The 13,477-nt window shown below is 51.3% G+C and overlaps 6 protein-coding genes across 6 annotated transcripts; 3 read left to right on the forward strand and 3 right to left on the reverse strand.

Annotated features, from left to right (window-relative positions):
* The first annotated feature begins 153 nt into the window (after nt 1-153).
* On the forward strand, nt 154-1,767 carry IAQ61_008463 (uncharacterized protein). The gene is made up of 2 exons (XM_066098008.1): nt 154-314; nt 552-1,767. Exons 1-2 carry the CDS (start codon nt 228-230, stop codon nt 1,215-1,217), a joined length of 753 nt encoding a protein of 250 aa, XP_065952053.1. The 5' UTR covers nt 154-227; the 3' UTR covers nt 1,218-1,767.
* IAQ61_008464 (uncharacterized protein) lies at nt 1,768-3,815 on the forward strand. Its single transcript, XM_066098009.1, has 2 exons — nt 1,768-2,116; nt 2,162-3,815. The coding sequence occupies exons 1-2, from the start codon at nt 1,864-1,866 to the stop codon at nt 3,229-3,231; spliced, it is 1,323 nt and encodes a 440-aa protein (XP_065952054.1). The 5' UTR covers nt 1,768-1,863; the 3' UTR covers nt 3,232-3,815.
* A 2,497-nt stretch (nt 3,816-6,312) lies between these two features.
* On the reverse strand, nt 6,313-8,265 carry IAQ61_008465 (uncharacterized protein; the record flags this gene model as incomplete). The annotated part of the gene is made up of 1 exon (XM_003838458.1): nt 6,313-8,265. The coding sequence occupies one exon, from the start codon at nt 8,263-8,265 to the stop codon at nt 6,313-6,315; it is 1,953 nt and encodes a 650-aa protein (XP_003838506.1).
* Nucleotides 8,266-8,650: 385 nt separating this feature from the next.
* IAQ61_008466 (uncharacterized protein) lies at nt 8,651-9,313 on the forward strand (the record flags this gene model as incomplete). Its single annotated transcript, XM_003838459.1, has 3 exons — nt 8,651-8,853; nt 9,029-9,197; nt 9,269-9,313. 3 exons carry the CDS (start codon nt 8,651-8,653, stop codon nt 9,311-9,313), a joined length of 417 nt encoding a protein of 138 aa, XP_003838507.1.
* A 216-nt stretch (nt 9,314-9,529) lies between these two features.
* On the reverse strand, nt 9,530-11,880 carry IAQ61_008467 (uncharacterized protein; the record flags this gene model as incomplete). Its single annotated transcript, XM_003838460.2, has 4 exons — nt 9,530-9,898; nt 9,968-10,388; nt 10,443-10,807; nt 10,858-11,880. The coding sequence occupies 4 exons, from the start codon at nt 11,878-11,880 to the stop codon at nt 9,530-9,532; spliced, it is 2,178 nt and encodes a 725-aa protein (XP_003838508.2).
* A 648-nt stretch (nt 11,881-12,528) lies between these two features.
* On the reverse strand, nt 12,529-13,410 carry IAQ61_008468 (uncharacterized protein; the record flags this gene model as incomplete). Its single annotated transcript, XM_003838461.2, has 2 exons — nt 12,529-13,271; nt 13,332-13,410. The coding sequence occupies 2 exons, from the start codon at nt 13,408-13,410 to the stop codon at nt 12,529-12,531; spliced, it is 822 nt and encodes a 273-aa protein (XP_003838509.2).
* Between the last annotated feature and the right edge of the window lie 67 nt (nt 13,411-13,477).

Raw genomic sequence — 13,477 nt, forward strand, 5'->3', positions numbered from 1 at the left:
GGTGGTTGCAGCCGTCTTGCTTGACGTCTCTTTGTTGCGATGCTTAGTTCCGAAGATAGCAGCTCTGGCCAGGGTAGCGGCAGGTACCGGTACTAGTTAGATGTACTTCAACGTCATGTTGTGCACCCCCTCTTGTTCCAGCGCAACCCACTGCAGCAACTCACGACAGCAGTCCTTTATCTACCCTCTTATTCTGAAGATACGCTTCATTAGTGGATACAGCAAAAATGATCTCGCATTCAGAGCTTCTTGGGTCCACGATGCCAGACGGATTACCGGACGAAGTCGTGACTTGCCTTCAGAATGCCCGCTTTGTACGTACACCCCAATGTAACTGTTCGCATCCTACTCCGATCCCAGCATCAGTGATGATATATTGAAAGTTTCCTCTGTTGTCTTGCTCATGTCATCTGCCTTCCCCCAAAGTAAGATTAACATACCTTGGCAACGCTGTTTCCAAGCCGCATGTTCATGAGGCGCTTCGTGTTTTTCCAGATCGCATCAGAGGAAGTTCATTTGCAGTTCATATTGTATCTGACCTTAATGGACAGCTTCATCTGGCAACATGCGCGGACAACGTTCCCCATGTGTCTTTGATGAATTATACCTATCTGCCCAGCACGCCGTATTGTCAGACACCAATAATCATTATGACAACGCCAGCGTCAAGTCGGAAGACAAGAAACCTTGAGTCGAATACCCTTGTCTCACTCTTAGTTCATGACTGGATCTCGCACCGACCCCCGACTTTGAACCAGCCTGGCCGATCACCATCACCTGCCCGACCATCTCCACGCTCAGGCTCGCTCGCTGAACTGCTTCTCGGCATGAACACTGCATCTCTTAGCAGGATTAGTACTACAATCAACGGTATTGCTGAATTCGTACCCTCCGGTTCCGAACAAGAAATTTGGTACAAATCGCAACATTTAGCGAACAACACCTTCGGTCCTAGTGGCGAGGATCTGTACTCGAACTCCTCAGCCGAAGGAGGCCTGTGGAGCGGAATTAGCTTGAATAACAACGAGATCATTGCTGCGGATGGGGAAGGAAACGATGATAGTGGCACGAAGTCTTATGTGGATGGAGCTGAAAACAGAGTTGTCATTGTTCGAGTAACAGGCGGCAGGATAGCAGACTGGAAAGGTCAAGTCAGAGACTGGACAGTGACGGCAAGCAGATCTCATGGGCCAGTGAACGGCGATATTGGAATCTGATGGCCTCCGAAGCATTGTAATATGCTGCAGCTCACCGTTCACATTGTGGGAATATCAAGCGGTTCATGTTGCTGGAGAGGGCTGCTGGCCTTATTCAATGAATGTGCGCCTTAATATAAGAACGCACAGAGTGCAAAGATAGAGAAGAGCTTGTCGGTACTGCAGCAAAGAAAAGACAAGTCTTTGCTAACAAAAATTAATAGGGGTTTGATGACCGCTACCCTGGTGGCTTGAAGATTTGAAGCGTGTAATTGCTCCTATGTGCCTCACCCCCGATCTGTCTCAGGTAGTAAGACAACCAAGAAGTCTCGTTCGTAAAGTAATGTTGCTCCAACCCGTTGGCTTGCGAGCGCTATTACATTGTGCACTCGCCTTGCCAAGAAACGCTACACCTTTACACGCTCGATGCAAGTACTGGTGAAGCCCACGGTGAATGCACTGACCTCCGTGAATGCACTGACAATTTTGTCTGTTGCCTGCCCCGCCATGGTTATAGTCCTTTTCTTTCGTCTTTGTTTCGTTTTCAAGCCACCCACTCACCCACTTACTTCCCACAACCTCTTTTTTATTCAATCAACCTTTTTCAACCAGCCGCAGGAGCATAGCTCGATCAATACTTTACGATAAACTCTTGCAACTCGCTCTCATGCATTCAACATCTGAGGCATTTGCCCGAGCGGTCGTTAGAGATCCCACTTCTGCTGAAGTTGGTCGCTACCTCACCACTCGTACCGGGGCTCAGATGGCGCACTTGATGCGGTCCATTCGTGAGCCGGCGGCGCAGGCTGCTCTCACAGCTGCGCTTCTGGCTGCACCTCGCATTGTCCCTGCTGTCGCTGGTCGCAGCACGGTTCCAGAGAAGAACAAGAAAGCTCTCAACGCCTTCGTTGGCTTTCGTTGTGAGTTCCGCTCTTTCTTCACAATTGAACTCTGCTGACATTCAGGTTACTACATTGCGATCCCCATGTTCAAGTCGATCCCCATGAAGTTGCTCTCGCAGCCCATTGGTATGATTTGGGAGGTAGACCCTAACAAGTCGCTTTGGTCTTTAATGGCCAAGGCCTGGTCCTTGATCCGTGACCAGATTGGCAAGAACAATGCTCCGCTCGATGAGTTCTTCGCTATCGTCTGCCCCATTCTGAACATCCCTTCCCGAGAGACATATCTCGAGTATCATGGCTGGACCCTCACCATTGATAAGGAAGGAGCGCCTACACTCTCACGTAATGATGCCTTCGAGGTCACTCCGGTTCGTTCCCAAGCCACTGAGACACCTCTTTCTGTCGACGATATCATCAACTTCGCCAAAGCTGGTGGCTATGCACTCGGCTATGTTGCCGATGCGAACACTGTTTCAGCAACATTCCTATCGCATCAAGCGCGAGAGCGCGCTCGTGGCAGGCGTAGGATGAACCGGAACAATAAACAGGTCATCCGCGCTCTCCATGCCGAAGCCACCGCTGCGCACATCAAGAATGCTAAGTGTGCTAGAGAGCCGCCTGAAGCTGTCGATTCGCCCTTCTACCACCTCATGTCAGATGCAATGCTCGATGCAATGTACTTGGAGCACATGCAAGCTGAGGCCCACCGTGCTGCCAATGCTTCCAACAATGCTTCCAACTTAGTTGCTGCCAACGCCGCTCCTGCCAACTCCATTGCTATCAGTTCTGTTTCAAATTCAGTTCCCGAAGATTTCGCAACTGAAGGCTTCTCTCCCGAGGAGCCCGTCTCTGAATATTTCGCGCCCCAGGACTGCGTAACTGAAGGTTTCTCTCCCGAGCACCTCGCCTCTGAAGGCTTCTCTGCTGGGGACTTTGCTTCTGAAGACCTCGCTTCCGAGGGGTTCGTCCCCGGGGACTTCAATCCTGACGACTTCGCTCGCAACTGTGATTCTGTTGATTCAGTTCCTGAAGATGCCATTTTTTCTCCTTATATCGATTGGAATGCTGAGTTCTTGGCCGGAGCCGGCACAAATGTCACCCTCTCTTCCTGCCCTCACATGCCTTCCTTCTAGGCCTCTTCCTAGTCTGCTATGTGCACATCAGCAGCGTCCTAATATGATTTACTCCATACCTGGAGCGATGTACCAGCCGAGGATTTGTCTAATCTTGGTCTGTCTGGGTCGCCCTTGCGCAAAGACTGGACCCCAGTTTTCGAATCCTTCATTTCGGCATGCATTTGCACGGCCCTTACATACGAGTTCGCCTATCCCAGCAATCCCTTAATTCGCCATGCGGTATCCCTCGACCGGCTGGTCATTACCGTACTTTTGATGGCTCTCTATTGAACATGATCATGGCGTTATGGTATGCGCATACCCTTTATTACACTTGCATAATGACGAGAGCAACGACTGGCTATGGAGTGCATCGAGCATCTAACACGCATACATGGATAGCCCTATCGACAGGCTCATCTTTGCGAGAGAAAAATGGCGTTTTCGGATTCGTTTTTGCGAGGATTTTTGTCCTAGCAGCATTTTGCTCGAGCCTATGGCTTTGATGGGTGGACACTGGTGGTACTGCGGTATCACAGTGATTGAGTTTTCTTCGGGCAGTGCATAGTGTAGCTAAATCAATATGGATGAATAACGAGTTCCTTCGTACAAAATGGGTCTTCTAGTGCTTACTGGTGGTGATGTATCTGTGGTGTTGAGACCATGGATACGCGGTGCAGCCCAAGTCCCCAGCCGTGAATGTCGACCCACTTGACTTGAATCTCTGTAATACTTGTAAGTTACTTCGTAAGATATCTCTAATAAATCTGTTCATGTATCTTAACACTGGGTTTCCCATGTCCATCCATTCCACGGTGTTTTCGCCCCACGAGACGTCGCCCAACACTTCCCTCCACACATTATCCCACGCCAACCCACCAAATTTGCGGTCAGCCTGGCAAGGTGTTTCCTGGTCCTTATTTACATATACAAGAACATTTTTATCTCACCGGACCTTGCTGGCACCCATGCTCATGGAGGAAACTTCTCTGAAAGTCGAAGTGAACAATGGCGGATGAGTTTGGATGAGCGCCGCCATATGCGCGGCTTTTTGGCAGGCCTGGCAGGATGTTGGGGTCTGACCTTTCGAGTGTGTTTGGTACAGGTCCGTAAATTTCAGCGGGTTTGGAGAATGGTGGGTTGGGGTTGGAGAAGTCAGAATGGGTGTGGAGGCGGAGGTGAAAGTGGCGTATTATTCAACGTTGAGCGCGGCAGGCGTGGCAGGCTGGTTACTGTAGTTGCGTATAGTGTTGATGAAGACTTCTGTAATGTCTGGGGGCCGGTGGGTAAGTGGTTGTGGTGTGGTGGTGTGTCTTTGGTTTAGGTGAATGCCAAGCGATGACCATCACGCTTGGCCGGCTATTGTGGCAGGTCTGGCAGCAATACCGGAGGAGATAGTTTGTAAGTATTGTAAACAGCTCCTACAATGCAAACATCCCCTCGGTCGTATGCCCGGAAACTTTCCACGGTCTGGTACGCCGCAGCCCAGGGGCACGGACATGGCCGTTTGAAGTGAAACGCATGACACGTTTGTGGCAGGCCTGGCAGACGATTGAACCAAGCATCTTTGAGGTAGAAGGAAACTTTTAGCTTCCTCAGATATTCGCTAAGATGAATTGTATCATGCTTCACGGCATGGTAACTGTCTGGACAGCGGCGTTTTTGATGCCAACAACATGTGCAAATCCCCGTCAAGAGTGGCAGGACGCATACAGGACGTTCTTTATATATCAAGAAAACATATCTGCAAGTTACCTACCATATCCCCGCCCAGGGCCCGTGCAACTTGTGCCCCTTTCGCAATCTCGAACACACTCCGCAGACTGCATGGGCATGGCCAAGTCTCAACAGTGCATCTTTGCGGCAAGCCTGGCAGTAGAATCACAAAAGTAAATTCATATACCAATGATCATTTTCTCCAACCATGCCCCCTCCCAATTCACCACCTCTCCCCCATCCCTCCGCCAAAACCGCCCAACCGCACCCCCCAATCCACATACACTCACTTCAAAACACACACCAACTCACAAACTCCTCCTACAAGCAATCCCAATATCATCACAACGTGCTCAGTCACCACTACACCCTCTCCCCATTCTCCCTCTTCAGCAACCGATGTCCAAATAACCTCGTCACACAACCGGACTCCTCTCCGCCCACCCCCTGTTCCGGAACACCAAGATCTCCCGCGCGATACCACGTTGCGGCAAGGGCGACAGGGGTCACGAGCTTCGTAATCGGGCCGTTTTCAACCGCAATTGAGGCTGGGGAATGGGGTGTAGTTCGGACCAAGGTTGAGGTATGGACCTGAGGGATGCGTGGTGGATGGGACTTAGAGATGTGAGTAACAGCGGAGAAGAGGTGACTTTTGAGGCTGGGATGGTGGAAAGATGTATTAATGTTAGAATCGTTGGTATGCGGTACTGTAATAAGGAGAAGATATCCAACCTGTACATTTTCACCTTTTACCGTATGCTGCTATAGGTATATATGCTACCCAGCCCCTTGCACACAAAACATCTTCCCCCCCAAACCATCACATCACCCAAACATCGCACCGTCACATCCCCTCAACCAAGGACATCCAAACCCGCGCGAAAACGTTACCATCTTTCGCCACCAGACACACGCCGATTCCAAAGCCGGTGTTGAGAAAACGCCATGCGTGCTGGCGCAGTGAAAGATTTCAGCATGACGATCCAGCATTCTGCGTGCTGAGAAATGCAGCTTCTGCATCTGGTGACTGACAAGCTGATTTTGTTGAGTTCGCCGTATGTGTTTGTGTGTGTTGTTTGACGGTGATGGGCTTTGTATTCGAGTCGTGAAAGGTGTGTCATGTTGACTTCCATGTTTGTTCGCCAAATCAAACGGGAAGCTGTCTGTTATTACTTTAGTATTTCACGTTTGCTTGCTACAATGGCAAATGTAGCCACCGTTTGAAAGCCCTTGATACTATCAGAGCTATTCCAGTCCTTGATGCGCGCTCTACCCCGTCCATGCTATTCGCAATTGAACTCTGTATCAGACATCCCCCGTACAACCCGCGAACACAAACGATGTGTACGCCTTACTATTCCTCCTCCAACCTCACCAAACCTCTCAGCTGCCCTTCCAATCACTACTCCAGATGAACGTCCCACACCGCCACTGCGTCCCCGTCTCCTTCTGCCCACTCGGCCCAATGGGCCGCGGACACATGTAAAATTGCCGCCCACAATTCATGCCCGGCTTCTTCGTCGTCAGCGTGATGCACGGCTCGCCATGCTCACACCGTGGCGTCGGTTTCTTGGAGAAGAGCTTTGACCAGGATTCCCGTGATGCTTCTTGTGTGGCGAGCGGGTCGGGATCGTAGGTCTCGGACGTTTGAGAGACGGAGAGGTCGGGGGCGCCGGTAGCGGATTGGGATGAAGGATCGCCGGTGGGGACAGCGGGAGTGGAGGGCACCGACAGAGGTGCTTCGTCTTTGGTTGGGCTGGGTTCGGTTGGTTTACTGCGTGTGAGGAAGAAGCCTTTGAGTGATTGTTGGCCTTTGGTGGGATTGGATCCGGCGACTGGGTTGTTGGATTTGGATCGCTTGAGGGTTTTTCCGGGTGAGGCGGAAGCAGAGGCACGTCTCTTTTCGGGAGAGTTCAGGGGGGTTACAAGGGGTGCTTTGTCGCCGTTCGCAGTGGATGTTGGTGGCGCAAGTGCTTTGTTCGCCTCGGTGGTAGCAGTAGATGAAGGGTCCGCGATCATGGCACTCGACGGCGCTGTTCCTTCATTGAGCGTGGACCGAGTTGTCGAAGCGGATTTGGATAGTGCTGGCTTTTTGCTAAACATGTCTCGGATGTTTCTTCGCTTTGTGAACTCGGGAAGCCGCTTTCCACTCAATGCCGGCATGTCTCTGGACGGATCGTATTCCCGTAACCGAACACCACCTTGGAACATGCCAGTAGGGTTCATCGAATCCAGAATGTGCTTTTCTTCTTCTGGATGCTCAGCTTCAGCTGCGGCCTCCTGACTGCGCCCCACTGACACTTTGTCTTTCGTCACAGCGTACACTGGACAGTGATCTGAGCCCATCAAGCCTTCTTGAATGTTGGCCTCCATGAACCAATCCTTGATCTCTATGCTGCATAGTATGAAGTCGATCCGTGATCCAAAATTACCCGGCCGTGCGTTGATCTTTTGCTCCCAGTGTGTGAACATACCTTCGCGATCGGGGTGATACTCGCGGCAGAGATCGTAAAGAACCGGCTCTTCCCGTCCCTTGTCTCGTTTTCCAGGCACTTTCCCATTGAAAAGAAGCTGGTTGAAGATTCGGCGGTTTGGTGTGCTGAGGTACTCTTCGTGCGTCATGCCTTCGGCTCGCATATGATCATCTGCCTTTGCCGTGTCGATTAAATCCCGGGAGACATTGAGATCGCCAGTGAGGATGAGATTTTTTCCCATCTTCTTCAGATTGCGGATTCTTGCGTCCAACATCATGAGGAAGCCGAGCCGGAAGTCGTCCCTGAGGCCATTGCTGTTTGCTGGACTGTACACGCCGAAGAGAACAAAGGCAGGAAATTCAAGAACGAGACATCGACCTTCTGCGTCGAGGGCTGCTGGGTCGACATCACCAATATCGGCTACTTGAGAGGGCGTAGGGTAGCCGCCTATGGAAGTCGATTCAGGAAGTTCGCGGTAGGGTGTGGATGAGTTGGGTGGACATAGAACGCCCATGAGGCCTTCTTCAGCCCGTATTGGGGCGCATACGGATTGGCGAGTATATATTCCCACACCAGAGTATCCTACACCTATCAGCACGTGATGTCTATGCGCGGTCCAAGATTGCCCAAGTGAGTAGTACCGACCCTTCTTATGCTTGGGCAAGCTGAAGTAGCAGTCAAAGCCGGGCACAAGCACCATGTCATCAGTCAAGTCTTTGCGTTGGATCTTCAGCTCTTGCATGATGACGATATCCGCCTGGAGGATATCAAACATGGCATTGAACGTCCGATTGGTGCTCCATGGTTTGTAGCCAAAAGGGTTGCGAATGCCATTGACATTCCACGTCGTGATGCGGACCATGGCGTCGTTGGATGGGCGTGGATGCAAACCATGACACCTCCCGTTCTGCCTTGTCTCTGTGGTTCTATTTGATTCGCCTCGACACAGTTGAGAGGACGCGCCACGGGACGGGGGAGCAGTGAGCAGTGAGCAGGGGACAAGTCACGACGTCACATGACTGTGCAAACCGCGCCAATGATGCAAACACACACAATCCATGCGCCGGCTGTCGGAACATTCCGCGTGGCCTGACCCCCAATCCAACTCTCGCATGTCAATGCCAAGCCTCTGTTTCGTCAATTCGAGCTTCTTCTCTCGCAGCGTCAGACTGAATCCCCCCCAACCCCCACCGTCCCCGGACACACTCAATTGACTCGACTCTCCACTCCACCCATACCACGGAATCATGTTCGCCCAACGCATCCTTGCCCGCTCGTCGCAGCGCATGGCCATTACCCGCGCACCCCTCCGCGCCGGCCGCCGCAACTACAGCTCCGAGACCCCCAAGCAGTTTGCTGGTGCCGAGGACAACGAGTTCAACCGCGAGCGTGCCCGCATTGCCCAGCACGCCGAGGAGTCTGGCGAGTTCTGGCGCAAGTTGTCGCTTTAGTAAGTCTGAACCACGCGGGAGAGGAGGCTGGTGTGAGGGGAGAACGATGTAAAGAACACTCGTCGGGATCGAGAGAGAGTTGGCAGGGCGATGTGTGTATCGGAGCGAGGAGATTGGGGCATGCAGGAAAAGAAGACGGAGAAGAAGAAAGAATCTTGGCTGACGGAGAGACAGTGTCGCCGTTCCTTGCATCATCGTCGCCGCGGTCAACGCAAAGATCAGATGGGACGCCCATTGGGAGCACGTCGCCCACGAGGAGGAAGTGCACCCCCGATCCGAGAGGCCCGAGTACTCCTACCAGAACATCCGCACCAAGAACTTCTTCTTCGGAGATGGTGACAAGGTATGACCTATCCCTCGCCTTCTCAAAGGCCTCCTTGAACGGCGAAATTGGCATGCTGATGAGGTTTGTAGACTTTTTTCTGGAACGACAAGGTCAACTACCACAAGAAGGACTAGTAGATGCACCCTCCAACCGACTGCAGAGCACTGGCTTAACTCTAGATTCATCGACTTTTGGGAAGATACCTGCAAGATTGGTCGTGTATATAGTACGAGCGCAAGCTGGGGAAGCACGTAGACCACCAATTCATTTCATATGTCTCTTGATTGACTCCGGTGCTTCTACTCATCAACCCTCTTGTGACTAACTTCTCTTTGTATTGGTCTGCCCAGTCACACATCCACCTCAATCCTCCGCATCCCTTCTTCCCACACCCGATTATGGTTTTGTGCCCATTCCTCCGCCAACTTCTCATCACCCCTCAACTTCGCAATAATAGCCTTCTTCATCAGCTGCTCGCACTCGCCATCCAGGTAGTCGCACTTCTTGTAGTACTCCCGCGCACGATCAATGTACAGCTCCGCCTTTGCAATCTTGCCCGCTCGGGACCGTGTCGTCTTGGGAGAGGAAGGAGTAGCTGGAGCCTTTTGTTCATCTGGACTGGGATCTGGGTTGGGATCTGGACTGGCAAGGCCCATGTAGGAGTCGGCGAGATGAGAGTAGAGAGTGGCAACGAGCATGTGGTCTGAACCTTCGAGGGCCTGTAGCAGTATTAGTACAATTTCTTCTTTTCTTTCCAAACTACCCGAGCAAGGATGCAAAGAACAAACCTGCGGCAGCACGCCTTCAATCAAGCGTCTCGCGCTTTCACATTCCCCCAGCGAGTTCAGTATATTCCCCAACAGGCCCACGCTATTCCACAGACTCGGCATCAGGCGGGCCCTGTAGCTAACGCTCGCCGCTCGAAGCGCAACGCTAAAGCCCTTCTCTGGCTTTCCAATATTTGCAAAGAGAATCGCTTTCATGAGCAGGACAGCCACGCGTTGCAGCGTGTCCGCATTGTCTTCCTTGAGTGACTGCGCGAGAGTGGATATGGCGCTGAAGGCTTCGGAGTAGGAGCCACGGGAGATGAGGTAGTCGATGTAGATCTCATGTTGGAGAAACGAGAGCTCCGGGTCGAGAGGGTCTGCGATGGGATCGGAGGGGGGTTTGAGGGTTTCGAGGAGATGAGTGCAAGTTGCCCAGTCCGATCTAGTACCGTTAGTGAGTTCGTTTGTGGAAATAAACTGATGTAGAGATGGGTACCTCCGGATAGCTCGCTTCAGCTTCATAAGACCGATGCAATGAAGAATATATTGGTGAAACTTGAGCGACTTGCGTAGCGACGGGTCGATGGCTTCTAGTGTAGCTATTGCCTCATTGTAGCGACCTTCTTGACTGATGATGAAAGCTCGTCGTCCGATAGCCCGAATGCGCTCGTCAACAGGACATGAGTAGTCGTAGCAGTCGAGGAGAAGCTCACAGTGTACATGGGACATGTGTGGTATACCAAGACGGGAGTAGAGCGTGGATGTAAGTAACATCTGGCTGCCGAAGATGTTGACGTTCTCTCTGATGGTAAGATGGGATGCTTGATAAATGTGCTCAAGCGCTCGCGGCACAGAGTCGCCCTGGATGACTTATTAGATACGGAATGAACTCGACACCCCGGTCGACTTACTGTTGAAAGAGCCAACTTGGCTTCGTTTAGCAAACTTGCGCTCAACAGTGTCCACATCTTGTTCTCCTTCGCTTTTGCCTTGAGGAATGTCAAGGCATCTCTCTCGCTGCCGAGCATACTCATGTATCCTGCGCCCTTCATTTGTTTGGGATATGCTTTGGCCATGTGATTCAACCAGCTTAAGCTGAAACTCAGACACGTCATATCTTGGTTTTCTCGAGCTGTAGCAATAGTCTCGTTGATGGCTGCTATAGCTTCGCCGAAGCAGCCAAAGTCTGCCTGCAAGATTGCCATATGGAGTAGTGCATACTGGTAATGAATCTTCTCGCGAGTATGCATGGCGTAATCGTAGTAGCGATGAAGATGGTCAAATGCCGAAGTGTAGTCTCCAGCTTTCCATGCATCAAAGAACTGTACCAGATGCGCCTGGCGATGGACGAGGCCTGATGAGTTGACCATTTTACGAAGCTGAATCTTCATGGTTTCCGGAACGCGATTACCAAATTTCTGCAGTCGCTCGAGTTGGAAGTCCAGTATCCGGTCCAGGTCATCTGTGCTGGTCGCCTCTTTGTGCTCCTCCTCATCTTGCAGATGTCCGTATGCAACTTCGAAAACAGGATCGCCAGAACTCAAGCCCATCTCCGATACCACAGTGTCTACTCCACTTGAGGCCAGCCCTGCCAATCTCTTCGTCCATTGCGCTGTGGGTGCTCTATATCTGATGAAAGAGGACCATAGCTTCATCGAATCGTCAAATTGTAGCCTGGTGAATTCCAAATGGGCCCTGCGGACAAACACGCCTAGTGGAGATGTCTTGGAAAGATAGATCCGATCTGGTGCCTCTCCATCCTGGGACTCCGATGGCGGCATCTCAATCAATTCCTTGATACTGTCAAACAAGGTGTGCAGTGCGTCGAAGGAATTGATTTCCCACATGTGCTTGAGGAAGATATCCAACAACGTCCGACCAGGCATACTGGAAGCGTGGCCCTGAAGAACATCTTCAAATTCGTCTATTGACATGGAAGCATCTTGTCGAGCCGGGATTGAAGATCGTCGAGCCCGCGCGCTAGATGATGCCGCAGGTATGTTGCTTGCGAGAATGAATGATAGAACGGGTATTGTTGCAGAGGATGGAAGGGTAGAGCTACAATATAGCCGTGTCAAGACGAGAAGACTGATCTTCTGCGCTGTAAGATAACGAGGCATTGCCATTACTGCATATCGCAGCGGGACGCTGTAGTGTCGCCTGGAGCAGTCTTGACGAGGAGCACGAGGAGAGGCTTCGTAGGCCCCACTGCATGCGTGCTATCGAAATCTCTTCTTCGTTGTGAAATCAGTAGGCTTCAGGCGATGCAAAATCTTGCATCTGTATACTATGCTTGTCCTGTTCCTGAAATCGAATATCGCGAGTTTGTTGGTAGTAAGAGGGCAAGAATAACCGAGTGCGCGCGTGTTCACGTGCAAGACGCGACTCGGACAACATCCATGAGATCAAGGAAACCGACATTAGATGGCATGCCACAGGTTTGCTCTATGCACAATGTAAGTAACCTAGCATCTTCGAATTGGCTCATTTGTCAAGGTCTGAACTACAATGGAAATTGCGAAAGCACGAAAGCATGATGTCTGTTGTAAAACACAGTTTCAACTTCATAATGTACGTGAAATCTACTCAATCTTCGTCCGCTCCGTCGTTGAGATCCCAGAATCTTTCCTGACGACGTTCTTCATATAATCCCCCTGCTTCTGATGCCACCTCGGTAGACCACTAACAGTTCCCGAAACGTTTTCTAGAATGTCATCCTCGCTCGTCACGTTTGTCGCCCAGATTTTGCTAATCCTCAAATCATATGGTCCCTGTATTCGATCTATCAGTGATATCCCAACTGTGCGCACCTTTTGTGTCAGCATTTCCCGCTGTGGTTCAACAACCTGCCCATGATTTGTCCGCACAAACTCGCCCCACTTGATCAAGATTGTTTCCCATTCCCCGGGTGTCTTTGAGTGTAGTAAATGTTGGTGGATATCGGTAGGCACAATAGATTCCGTCTGTACATTGACAAAGTATTTTCGTCCATCCGACTTGAACTGGATTGCGAGGTGGCTGTACGTACTCACATCCCAGAGCAATTTGCCAAATATGGAAGAGCCCCGATCATGTGTTCTCCAGCCCGCATAGCCTGTTCTCTGAATGTGTGGTTGATTTTGTGGAAGCTGTGTGGATATCTTGCCGTGCCATCGGAAGTGCGAGGGTTCCTTTGGTGTGGCCGCATGGTAGTCGAAGTTTGAGGTTGAAAAGCCTCCGATATCCTTGTCGCTCATTCGCTTGCATTGCTCCAAGTCTCCGGGGGAATTGATCATAAGCAGTGGGAGAGGCTTCGTCGGTGATCTGATGCCCTCAAACTTAAGGGCTAAAGGGTGTTAGCCTGGGCGCATCGATACAGTAGGGAGACATGGATAAGGCTACCTACCATAGAGCGAGAGTCGCTTGAACTCTTCCACACTCCGCTTCATGAAGCCGGGCGCAAGACATGTTGCAGTTGGGTGCATTGTGGGACTTTGGTTGTCGCAAGAATTGGCGATGGTAGGGCAAGCGGCGCAATTGTTGGTGTTGTCT

The sequence above is a fragment of the Plenodomus lingam genome (genome assembly GCF_022343315.1).
Source record: "Plenodomus lingam strain CAN1 chromosome Unknown contig_30, whole genome shotgun sequence".
In the NCBI taxonomy this organism is placed as follows: Eukaryota; Fungi; Ascomycota; class Dothideomycetes; order Pleosporales; family Leptosphaeriaceae; genus Plenodomus; species Plenodomus lingam.